Here is a 12,585-nt window from a genome sequence, read left to right on the forward strand (position 1 = left end):
CGCTACGGCAGCGGGTACGGCGGGTTCGGCAGCTACAGCCAGCACCAGTCCTCCTACGGCCCCATGAAGAGCGGCGGAGGAGGTGGAGGAGGGGGCGGCAACTGGGGGGGCCGCAGTAACAGTGGACCGTACAGAGGAGGCTATGGTGGGGGAGGCTACGGGGGCGGCTCTTTCTGAGCTGGAGCGCCCATACGCATTGGGGGTGGCGTGGAGAGCCCTCCCTTTGATACGGGGCAGCTTCTAAATGGTTTCTCCCCTCATTCGCCGAAGGGCAGCTCCTTTTAAATGCCTCCCTGCTGTGGGAGCAGCTCCTAAATGCCCCCTGGGGGTCGCCTCTGCTGCCTGTGCCACTTCTTTCTCTCTGAAGATGGACTGGGCCCCACATACACATACTTTGTGTTACAGTCATTGATGGACTCTATTTTTTTATTATTACTTGGACCTTGGTCGTTTTTATACTAGCAACGAAAAATGTCTTGTTTTAATTTGTTTTTTGGGGGTATGGGGTGGGAAGTGTCTCGCTGATCTGGAGTAAAAACTGGGGAGGGTTACGGGGGAATTTCCTTTGTTGTAAGGACTCGATACCTGGCTACTACATTTTTTTCTACAAAATCTACTCGGATCCCATGACTGAAATTAACATTTCTGTAAAGGAGGAAAAAATCGTTTTTACGTTTTTTATTTTTTAAATAAATCATTGTGTTCATTGACCTTTACATGTCTAATTTTTTTTCCTAGGATCCATTCCGTACGGTTTTAAGGCTTTTCTAGGTTTGAAGCAAGTGTTCCTCTGCTTTAAAATCTGTGTACTTAGAGTAAATATTTTATTGCCAGTAAAGGTCCTAATTGACTTTTTTGCTACCCCCCTAGTGGATTTATTGGTTTTCAAACACTCGACAGAGAAATTTTTGAAGTACTAATCCGTGGATGTGGTCTGTTTTTTAAATATTCGTTCTCACTTCACACAGTTTGTGTGCATCCACCATCTTGTACTAGGCAGTTTGACGTGCTGACATGGTTGGTCAATTTTTTCTATAGGACTTTTCCATTGACGTATGTACTGTGTAGTTTTGAAGAAATAGTTTGTGTTAAGCATGTGCTTCATTCATATAAAATGTTCAGAATTTCCAATTGCTTAGTTTCACGTCCTCTTATCGGTTTGTCTGTGTATGATTCCTTCCAGGAAAGGGTCGGCATTTATCCCTTCTATTAAACGCATACTTGTTTTCATAGTACCGGGTTAACAGACTTTTCACTCTGAACTATTGTCCTTCGTTAAAGTTCCCCGAGAATCTCTCGCAGCACCATCTACCGACAGGATGGCAGCCCCCTTGCTGCAGGCTTCGTTACAGCAGGAGTAAAATTGGTTCGCTAACAATTGTACTAGACTTTTGAAAGTTATTTTATGCCACTAGATGACTGGTGTAGAATGCAATGACATCTGCATGTGAATAAAGATGGGCTCCGTGAGTACTGACTGGGAAAAAAGGAACGGATTTGCAATACCTGCCTCAGCACGTATTTCTTTTTTTTTTTTAATAATTGCAATTGCCCATATTTCAAAAAGTGATAATCTAAACTACATGGGCAAAGTGCTATGATAAATGAGCCAGCTAAGTGTACCAGTAACATAGGTGCCAGTTGTAAAGCAAAAATATCTGTGTAGTCTGCTTGATTAACAAATGTATATTTGTAGCCCTTTCACGCAATAGAATTAAAGTTTGTTGTTTATTAAAAAGCATAATGTTTTAGGGGAAAACTGCCTTCCTGCATAGAAATATAGAATAGCAACGTTTATGGGTTTATGGATATCAAATAAAGATTTGAATTCCTTATATGCTTGAGTGAGAGTATGTATGATACGGGGCATGGATTTAAAAAGTACAAAGTTATTTTGACTTCAGGTTTCTAAGCACTTAGTCTTTAATGCTGATGCTTTATGGGACTGCATCTTAAAAGCTGATTTTGCTTTGCTCCAGATACGCAAGATACTAGGCATATAATTCCCACTGATTCCAGTGGACAGTAAACGTCTAGGGCTTTGTGCTTCTGGGCTGAAGGATTTCGCATGAAATTTCAAGGTATTGTCAGTCTTTGATGTCAATCTAACCTGATGCTGCTTTTAGTTGAAATGAGTCTTTTTGTTGCTATTAGAAGTAAAACTAGCATCAACTTAATTACCTACGTGAGCTTGAATAAACAGGACGACCTTTTGGTATCATCAGGATTTAAACCAGGAGCTGAGTTTCCTCTTGATTGTGGTAATTGGTGGCTCTTACAGTGAAACTGGTTCTCTTTGGCTTAGCTTTTATAAATAAGTTCCAAGTAACTTGCTGTTTGCAATTGTAATTTTTTTTATCTCAAAGGCTTGTTAGCCTCTGTTGTGAACCAGTGTCACTGATACGTTGTTGAGAGTGCAAGTCATTTCAGAGAAGTATTTGTAAAACACTGCAAGTACCAGCTCTTGATGGCAGACAGCTTCAGATGGTTCGTTTTATTTCAGTTCACTGGGCTTGAAGTTTTTTTACTTTACCTTTGCACTTTAAAACCATGTTGGCAGTCATCCTTGAACTTCACTTGAAGCACGGCTTTCCTTTTTGTAGCTGAAATGAACTACAGAGTTTTAGGTCTTGTGTTCGTTTGGGCATATGATTTAGTCCCTTGCACTGGTGAATTGCCTTAGCCTTACCAAGGGACAGCCTGGTTTTGAGAGAGATTGTTAAATTCACTTCTGTGATGTGGCTTGTCATTGAACTTGGGAAGGTAAAGATTTGTGCACCAACTATAGCTTTATGGTATTTTCACGTTATGTGCCATGTTGATACTAGAAACAAGTGCGTTTTTAAAAAAGTGACTTCATGTGTGAAATCTGACAGTTTTGCCAAGCTATAGCTTGATTTCGAGAATTGTTGTACTGAAACACGCTGTTTGATTATCTGTATGTGATAGTCCTCTTGTAGGACTAATGTCTTCTAGGATAAAAAGCAGATCCCAGAAATTGCACCTATATTCGGGGGCATGCTGCCTAATTTCTCTCTCAAAAGATTGGCATCTGTTCAACAGCGTTCTGTGGTGAGTGTCTTGAGTAGGTGGGACTTGCTCTACTCCGACCTCTTGTCTCTTGGGAGCGAGACCTTCCTTGTGACAATGCAGGTAGCGTTTGAGAGGCTTGTGTAAGCGCTTGTTTAATAAGGGGCAGTAATGCTAGGATGTACCATGGAATATAGAAAGAGATGCAAATCTGTATTGGGTAGCATTAAAGACACAATGACTTAAAGACTCTCTCTGAATATAAACCTGTTTCTAGTACAGTTCCTAGTAAACGGAAGAGATTTGTTGCTAAAGCTTTACTTGTGTATTTAATGGTATTTAGTAATTTTCTGACCCCTGGGTGGGTTTGTCTGCATAGAGGTGCGTAGGAAGAACTAAGATGAAACGAAGTATATAGCTGGCATGTAAATAAAGAAGTTTGTGACTGCACAGTTGCTCTAGGATGGTCACGGAGATAGAAATAAAGTAACTTTAGTTTGCGGTTCCATAGTTTGTAATTTAGTTCTGAAGTATGTGTGTCTGAAATGATCTCAATAATTTAATGGCCTTTATTCAGGAGTAAATGCTGGATTGTGTTGGTTTCACCTGTGAGAAATAGGAAGGGAGAGCAGTTAGTTTACTTTCAGCATTTAATAATGAAAGCAAAAGTGCAGTAGTTTTCTTAAAACACAGATGTTCTTTTTATTTTTGTAATCTGCATGAACAAAAAGAAATTCCGTAAAACAAAGCTTTTCAGAGACTACGGTATCACAGTATAGCTCAAGTGTGTTGTGATGCGCGCAGAGGTTTTTAATAGTAATGAGTATTCATGTCTACTCTAACTTGTTCTTCATTCTGCCTCTTGTGTGACTTGTAAATTTTATTTGGCTAATAAAATTAGCCTAACGTACACTTTTATAATACTGATGACTACTGCATTAAAAAGAAACATGCTGAACACCTGTGTACGTACTTGCACAAATCAGTGGAAGTACCTCTCACTTGTGTTTTTTAACATTAGGTGATGAAAAGGTAGTTTAGAACAGCAGTAAGAGCTGAAACAGCTTTGATCACAGTAAATCTCTGTGGGTCACTGACTGTATTACAGCTGTGACAGACTTGTGAAATAAAAGCTGTGCCTTGCCCTGCAGGCTTGTGTAGTATACTTAGGTGGACAATCTTTATCCTCCACAATTGAGCAAGCTTTCTGGTTTGTGTTGTGTGTTGAAATAGCTGCAAGTGATGCAGCTGCAGCACTAGCTCTTGGACTCCCAGTTCCGCCTGCAGGAGCGCAGACCTGCTGGGAGGCCAACGGTGTGCCCAGCCGGGGCGCTGACAGGACGTGTGCTTGAACTCGATCAGATACTTTGTGCATACATACTTAACAATCAGTGAAGCTGAAATATTTAACATGGTTAAAAATGTAATTTAAAGTTCTCAAATGCTTTATGGTGTTCTTCCCCTCTCCTCCCCCCCAGCTTAGATCCCTTCTGTAAAGCAAATTTTGCTTTCATTTAGGATTGAGGACCTAAGTGGATAGTGTTGGTGAGAACACTGGTTTATTATCCTGCCCTGTCAGCTGATACTATGGTCGCAATATAATGGCATTCCTATTGCTGCTGGAAAGGGTCTGAGCCTGAGTGGTGCTGAGGACCCCAACCTCCCCTTCAAGTCTGAAAATAGAGCAGCTTCTTTTTTCCTATGTACCTCAGAATGTTCTTTCTAAAATGCAAAAGTTTGGTTTAGATTGTTAATTAATCTCTTAAAAAATAAAACTGAAGGGCGCCCTTCTGATATGCACACAGTAAACAAAACCAAGGTGCATTTTGTGAGAATGGGATTTTGCTCCTACAGTCTGTGAGGTGATTGGTTTTCTAGTAGAAGGTAGCTTATCCAAGCCTTTTAAAAAGGGTTGCTTGTCCTGCTATTACGGGTTAGTGTTTATCACGTAATCAACTGTTTGTACCACATTTATGTGGTATCTGTTGTTATGGACCTCTGCTTTCTAAGCTATTTAATAGGAAGAAGGCATTTCCAATATGTTTTTCAAACTATGTGTCTATATATAATATCTCGGATTGATATTAGGTGATTGAAAGGGTAACTCGCAAAATTTCAGTCTTTCACCTTAGCCGGAGGTGTAGTTTACAAAACAATGGGTTATTTAATATTTTTTGCATAACTGATTCTGTGGTCTGGTGTATGCATCCCTTAAAGATGAGTTTTCTGCTTGTTATTTTTGTATTTCTTAAATGAATAAAACAGTTACATCCCTGCTTCACTTTTAAAATGTCTTTCGCAATGCAAGCACACCATAAGGAGTTTTGAGCCAGCCTGAACAAGCACTATTTGCTTTTGTTGATGGGCTTTTTTAGGTCTCCTATTGAAGTATTACTACTCTATTTCTGGTATGTGCGTGTATACGCACACACATACATTACCTCTACTTCCACTTACCTTTAATGAGTATTTACTTGTACTGTAATGTAAGTACTACTATTGACAAGTGTCAGATATGTATTTCTTATAACAAGATGAAAGTCTTCCTGCTATATAGCTTTACCTAGGAATGTTCTATCATGTACCTGTGTACTAGGACTTGTAAAGGGGCTGATGGAGTTGGGTGCTTTCCTCCTTGATGTTCCTTTGACAAATCCTAGTCTTTCTGCCTTCTCTGCTCCCAGAACTCTCCTCGATTTCTGTTGCATATGATAGGGAGGAAATATGTACTCACTTCTGAACTGATACCTCTTGTTTGTATGGTTCGAAGAGTGTTCTAATAATATCTATATTCCCCTTCAAAACATCTAACCCATCTCGTGGGGAAAATGCGTAGTGAGAACACTGAAAGAGCAAGGGCTGTAAAGCTGTAGTTTGGTGCAGAAGAGACATTCTTTGGATTCTTGTATTTCCTGTAGTTCTATCTACTGAATAGACTGAACAGTTAAAAAGATGGAACGCTTCAGGTCTCAGCTGTAGCAAAAAAAAAAAGCATAAAAAAAAATTCAAGTACTGTTCTCTGTCCTTGCTTCAGCCTTTGCCAGTAGCAGTCCTAAACTGAAAGTTGCAACAGCATTTTCTTAAGTACTTTCTCAGTGTGGTTGGTCTTGGTGTAACTTTTTTTTTTTGCTAATAGGCAAAGCTGTAGTATTGCCTATTGCTATTATAGAAAGCATCAAGCTTAGAGCACTGGCTATTCTCAGATTGTCAGCTATCCACGTAACCAAAGCTCCTTAACTTTGAAAACTGGATGTCAAGCCCAGTCAGACTACTAATGCCATCTGTCTGAGGCATCTGGATATTAACCCTCTTAGTCTGATGCATATGGTTTCATTCCCAAATGCTTTCACAAATGGAAAATACACATTTGGATTTGGAAAGAACAGCTCTTCCTCAAAAAAAACCCCCTAACTACACTATGTAGAGCTATGTATAATTTTGATACATATTACATTCATTAAACTACTATAAATATCTCTTTTCACGTGTAATGCAGTAAGGAATCAATGCCAATTTAGAAAGTTAAGTTTCTGGCTGGAAATGTGTCAAGATGCACATTTGCTCACTACCGTCAAAGTACAAATCACTGATGAACGTTGCAGAAAAATTCCTTAGAAGCAGAATGAGCTGACGAATCTGAAAATACTCCAGTTGTTCAAATGCTACTTTATACCATGCAGTGGCCAACTAGTTTGTCTCAGAAGCCCTGTTCTTGCTGGGAATACTGTTTTGAATTGAAAAGCATGCGACGCTACACATCTGAAAATCTGCTGTTAGTTTGTAATCTAGTCAATATAAAAGATGAATATCATCTCAGTCTCTTCTGTCATTTCTGTAACTTTTGTTGCTTTCTGTGGTTTTACAATGGATTTTTTTCTATTTTGTAAGAAATTTTGCTTTCCACAAAATCCTGGAGGGAAGGAAGCATGAATCTAGTCACTGCAGGCACTGATTGGGAAGAAGAAAGATCGGGAGTCCAATCCTTATTTCCAGCATAGACTTGGATTAAAGCAACGCTGGATAAAAGGCACGAGTAGTGTTTGGGACTGGAGGTTCATGCTCTTCTTACTTGTTCTCTTTCTCTGTGGATCAATAATTTTGTTTTCTTTACTGCATACTAACACAGCTTCAGTGGAAAGCTGCCTCCTCCCAGCCGCACATCCTGATGAACAAATTACAACATGGGCAGGGCATGGCCCTGGGGGGGGAGGCTGTGCTTACCTACCTGTTATATAAAAGCACAGCACTATCAGCTGTGTTTTGAAGTAGTTTACTCCTATTTCATCCTCCAGGTCCCCTCCCTCCTCAAAAGGGACGTCCTCTCATTTTGAGCTCACTGACTGCTCCCTGGCTGGGTTGCAGAGTCATGAAAGATTTGATGCTAAATTCCCAATTCTCTCTGTGTGGTTATCTAGTACCTTTTCAGGTTTTAGTAATCTCTTAATTTTACTGGGTAACAAATTTGGCCAAAGGCCTTCACTGTGTGATTTCATTCGGGCTTGTTTATTTGTTTTCTTTCCACCACTGCTGGAATGATGATGCTCCGTTTACGGGAGAGAGCTCCTTTGAGTCCTGTCTGATTGCAAGTTCAGGACTTCTCCTCCTGAGATCACTACTGGACTGCAGGATGGTTGTAGTTGTAATTGCTAATGCCTCTTGCATAGGATATTTAGCAGAGTGCATTCTGCAAGAGAAGTAATGCTAGCTTTCTACTGTTATTTTCATGGAGACGTATCCTCCTGAAAGACAGAGATCGCCAGGAGCACAAGGGGGGGTTTCAAGCCTTTGCAGTAAGTAACCTGGTGCGAATTGCCATGCCTTTTTCCCTTTAGGCCCACCTGTCCGTTATTTTCTGCAATTTTAACTGTAGGCAAATTATTTTTTCTGTAATTATATCATTTAGAAGTTGTTACTGGAGCTTTCTTTTACTCATCCAGCACCAGCTAGAATCCGGGCTTCGGCTCTGTGGTATCAATGTTACTTTTAAAGCCTCTTTGAGGCATGAGCTTGGTGATGAATCAGCGCCACGTGTGTTTTGGAAATGTTAATGTTGGGTTTGTCTGTAGCTGGTGGCAATGGGAAGCTCTTGTTTTCAGTGTACTGGGGAGTCAGCTGAGACGGAGTTGAGAAACATCGCCTTTGGAAGGAGGGTTGGGAAGGAAGAGCTGGGCTTGTTTTATTGCTGGTGCTGCTCTAGGCCAAAAGTGTTGCAACGAGCTGGTGCCACACGCTTTCTAATGCCTTCTCAAAGCGTGTTTTCTTTCTGCCTCACAGGGTGCGCTTCTGCGTGGAGAGAGAGGATGGGGAAGCTGAGCCCTGAAAAGCACACCGCGAAAGTCCAGTAAGTGAACAGAAACCCGAGCTGAGCCACTGACATACAGTTCCCCCTCTGAATACGCTATGGAGATTGAGCAGAGAAAGGTGTTTGCCCAGAAAATACCGAGCAGGATAATGAAGGACAATCCGTGCTGCATGAGGCAGTTTTTTCTGTTCAGGTAAAATAGTGTGCCTGCAGAAACAATCTTGCCTAAATTTTCACGTGTGGCAGCTGTGTGATGTACTCGTTTGTGTTAATGTTGCAGCATGTTGTGTTACGCTACTAGGGTGGTGGACTGTGTTTCCTGGCTTTTGCAAAGAACAAAAAATGAAATGTTTTAAAAAATTTCAAGAAGAGAGCGAGGCAATGAGTGCACGAGGGGTAATAGTAAAGAGACTTGGGTTGGAGTGGCGAGATCCTGAATGAGAATAGGTTTGTTTATGCTGGTCTCTGAGTTACAGTATACAAATATTAATTAAGCTGTACAACATCTTTACGAAGCATATGGGTAGTTTCCCCTTATTTGAGAAGGTGGTAGTGGAAGCATTAAGGGATATATTATAAGCACAAAGAATCACATTAAAATGATATCTTAACACTTAAGCAAAAATTTTGTGGGGAAAAAAAAAATCGCACATTTTGGACCATAGCCTAAACTTTTTCTCAAGTCCACGTGTTCAGCCTCTAGGAAGAACTGGACACTTCAGTAAGTGCAGAAATGGGAGTCAAAACTCAGGACTCATGAGGTAGAGGGACTTGGTAGTATTTAGGCACCTGAATACTGGCCTTTGCCTTTGTTCCAGTGCCCACAACAGTTGTTTTTACAGCTTTCTTCCTGAACGTTAATTTTTTTTTTCCTTTCGAGCGCTCAATTCTAAACCATAAAATGTATCTGAAAGTCTTCCAGCAAGTTTCTGATAAATACATAATATGGCTACGGGGCAGGAAGTCTGTGCTTCTGACATAGCTGACTGCGGGTGAATCAATTGCTTATGCTACAGGAAGGAGTAAGAGGAGGAGCAGGAAGAATATTTTCAGCTGATCTGTTACTGCTGTGTAGGGTGAGCAACAGAATGGCTTATGCCCCAGAAATCACAGCCTGGGGGTGAAGGTGGCCAGGGGTTATTATTTTAAAGCTGGTAACGTTGTGATGAAACTATTGGAGTAAAACCACTATTTTTATAGGAATGGTGATTTATGTTAAAGGTTTAAGGAAAACATATTTTGTAAACCCCAATTTTGCTGGCCTGCGGCAGACAGGAGTGTGAAAGTGGGACATCTACCAGCAGAGGGCAACAGTCCCGGAGGCGGGGGATGCCGACAGCTTCTGCAGCGTCTCTGCCTGGGGAGCAGTGTCCTGGTGGGGGGAGAGCGCTGGGGTGGATGCTGCAGTCCTCTCTGCTTTACAAATCCCATGCTTCAGAAAACAGCGCTTCAGTGGGAGTCTCTTACTTCTTAAGCTTCAGCTGCCAAAACATCCCTGATTCCAGCTCTGGGAAGGTCCCTGCCTAGAAGGTCTCCTAGAGCTTCCTTTTGAGCCATGTGTTAACTTGGATGCCTGTGAGTTGCTGTAATAGCTGAATTTTAGCTGCTGTTTTGGTTTTGTTATGTGAAAGCAATATGGCATGCTCTAAATTCTAGCAGTGGTTAGGCAGCAGATACCTTCAGGACTTCTCTGCCAAGGCACCTCGCCTCGTGCTCCGGGTCCACTGGGAGTCAGTGCGGTACCTGAGTGTCACCTCCAAGTGACTTCAGTTAGCCACTGAGATATCTATTTCAGTAGATACCTTTCACTGTTTTTCTTATTAGTTTTCTTAGTGGAGCTTTTCCCAGAGAATTTATGGTCTATCTAAATGAATATTTACTTAATTAGAATCGCAGAATAATTTTAATTGGAAGGGACTTCTGGAGGTGATCCGGTTCAAACATCCCTCAAAGCAGGACCAGCTTCAGGGCTAGATCAGGTTGTTGACTCATATCTTTCTCTTTCTCTAAAATAAGTTTGATTATAAGATTGAGACATATATATCTTAAAAAAAACAGAATGAAAAATAACCTAGGGCTGAGAAGATGCAGCCTTGGAAGCTTCCATGAAGGCAGTGTTTTATGTATACCTTTCACAGCTCTTCAATGCAGAGGCCATAGTTTTTTTAAGAAAGATGATTAATAATTTGGTGGAGGGGATTATACAGCTAAAAAGGAGAGCTGCTAAAGATAGCAAATTGTTTACGATGCGGATCTCTGGAACCTGTATATTGGTATATACCTGAAAACAGGTATATACAGGGGAGTGAAGGGTTCCTGACTTGCTGTATTTAAACACTGTATTTAAACTGTATGATCCTGTGACTCGTGGCTCTTGCAGTTTGCCTTGCAGAACCAGGAAGGGTTTTTTTTTTCCACCTTGATGTTGAGTTTGCTTTCTGCTGGGTTTTGGGGAGGGGGCTCTTTCTGGCTTCTGCTGAAGCTGTGGAGATTGACAGGGTGTTGTCTGAGCATATTGGGGCTCTTCATAGAATTAAATTCTCGGAAGCACGCAATGTGCTTTACCTAGAACCTCAGGGTTAAACCAGCTGCCAGATTTCGGGCTGGGAGAGAGTTTTGAATCAGATTGGCAGGGGTTGTTTTTATTCCCTCCCTTCCTGGCATTTTTATTGAAGAAATTCCTTGCTGTCATAGGGACACTGGCAATGCTTTGATCTCTCTTCATCTCTCCCTACAGCTTGTTAGAGTCGGGGGGGGGTCGGTCTTCCACTGTAGATCTGAGGATTGTCGCAGGAATCTGGGAAGGTTTTGGTGGGCCGAGGGATGGTGGTACTGCTGGAACTGGCGTTCTCTGGACCTTTCTGCTCTGAGCATTGGTTATATGGTTGCTGGTGGTTAAAGGTAGATTAGATGTAGGAGGAATTTAGGACTACTCAGGACTAGGAATTTTTGAAAGAGGCTGGAAAAATTTCACCCATCAAGTGTTACTAATACCTTTTAACCACCTGCTCTTTCTATATATCAATCCTTGCACTTAAAAACAAGCAAGACATTTTTGTGTTGGGGTGGTTACCCAGTTGCAATTATTTTGCAAGGCTGCTATAAAGATAATCTCCGATTACTGCAACGTGCCTTTGTCCCATCCTAGCAATGACTGGTCACTGGTTTACTCTTGTCTGTCGCTGGGATTTACCTTTCCGTGGTTGCTGTAGGCATTTGTAGAGTCCAGCGGTACACGTGCCGGTGGGGCAAAGCGTGTAAGAAGGTATTGCTGGTTTGGTTCAACCTAGGTGCCCAATTTCCACGTTGACTGAAGTGAGATATAGATTTTTTTTTGTGGTGAAAGCCAAATATTTTGTTATTTAAAGACTATGTGTTAATAAAAATACACAGGTACTTGGCAGCAATTTCAGGACCTGTTCTTGTATCTGGACTTTTTATGATTAATGAGGGACTGACTCAATGGAAACAAGTTCCAGCCCTCGTTTTCTAGATAAAGTCTAGTGGTTTTAGTATTGTTACCTTTTCTGTGGTTTGAACTCGTGTCTTGCAGTTTTGCATGTTGTGCATCGAGAGTGTAAGACTGAATGGACGCTGGGGAAATAATTGAGGGTCTGGATGTGTTAAACCAATAGTTTAACAGGATTCTCAAAGGGAAATGCAGGAGTCGTTTCCTTTTGCCTGAATCCTGTGTGAGGTTTGACTTCTTCACGGCTTTATCTGTGTTTCTTCTGTTTATGGAGACGCTGCCAAATGGTGTTTGAACAGCAGGACTCTTGACTCTCCATCCCCATGGGACTTTGATAAAGTCCTTTAACTTCCAGGTGTGTTAAGTTTTATCTGAAGAATAGGGGTGATGACTAGTTGAGATTCTCAACAAGCTTTTGAAACCCTCATGTGGGAGGTGCGATAGCATCTGTTCAGTCGAGATTGCTGATACATTTTAAAAGATGTATGAAACTTAGGTTGGTAAGAAGGATGTGGTTTGAGGAGAAATGTAGAAGAGTGAGGTAAATTTATTTACAAAAGAGATGGAATGGCATCTTGCAAGAGAAATCTCTCGATACTTCTACTTACCTCTTTCCTTTGCACAAGAACATTTTGTGAATGGAAGAGTAATGAAGAAAGCAAATGTTTCTGTCTTTATTATAATTAATGTATAATTATTGTTCACTCAGATATGTACTGCTTCTGGGGCCTCACTGTTGCAGAGTAAGTTTGAGAAAATCTTTTAATAAAATGAGGAAAAAAAA

The 12,585-nt window shown here is 41.1% G+C and overlaps 1 protein-coding gene across 1 annotated transcript in view; it reads left to right on the plus strand.

Moving 5' to 3' along the window:
• The window catches only part of HNRNPA0 (heterogeneous nuclear ribonucleoprotein A0), a 3,831-nt gene extending 1,998 nt beyond the window's left edge, over positions 1 to 1,833 (plus strand). Inside the window, exon 3 of the mRNA XM_009322767.1 lies at positions 2 to 1,833. Within this exon, the coding sequence (XP_009321042.1) occupies positions 2 to 177 (176 nt within the window). The 3' untranslated portion in view covers positions 178 to 1,833. The remainder of the gene's footprint in view (position 1) is intronic.
• The last annotated feature ends 10,752 nt before the right edge of the window (positions 1,834 to 12,585 follow it).

The sequence above is a fragment of the Pygoscelis adeliae genome, unplaced genomic scaffold, assembly GCF_000699105.1.
Source record: "Pygoscelis adeliae isolate BGI_AS28 unplaced genomic scaffold, ASM69910v1 Scaffold34, whole genome shotgun sequence".
NCBI classification, from domain to species: Eukaryota; Metazoa; Chordata; class Aves; order Sphenisciformes; family Spheniscidae; genus Pygoscelis; species Pygoscelis adeliae.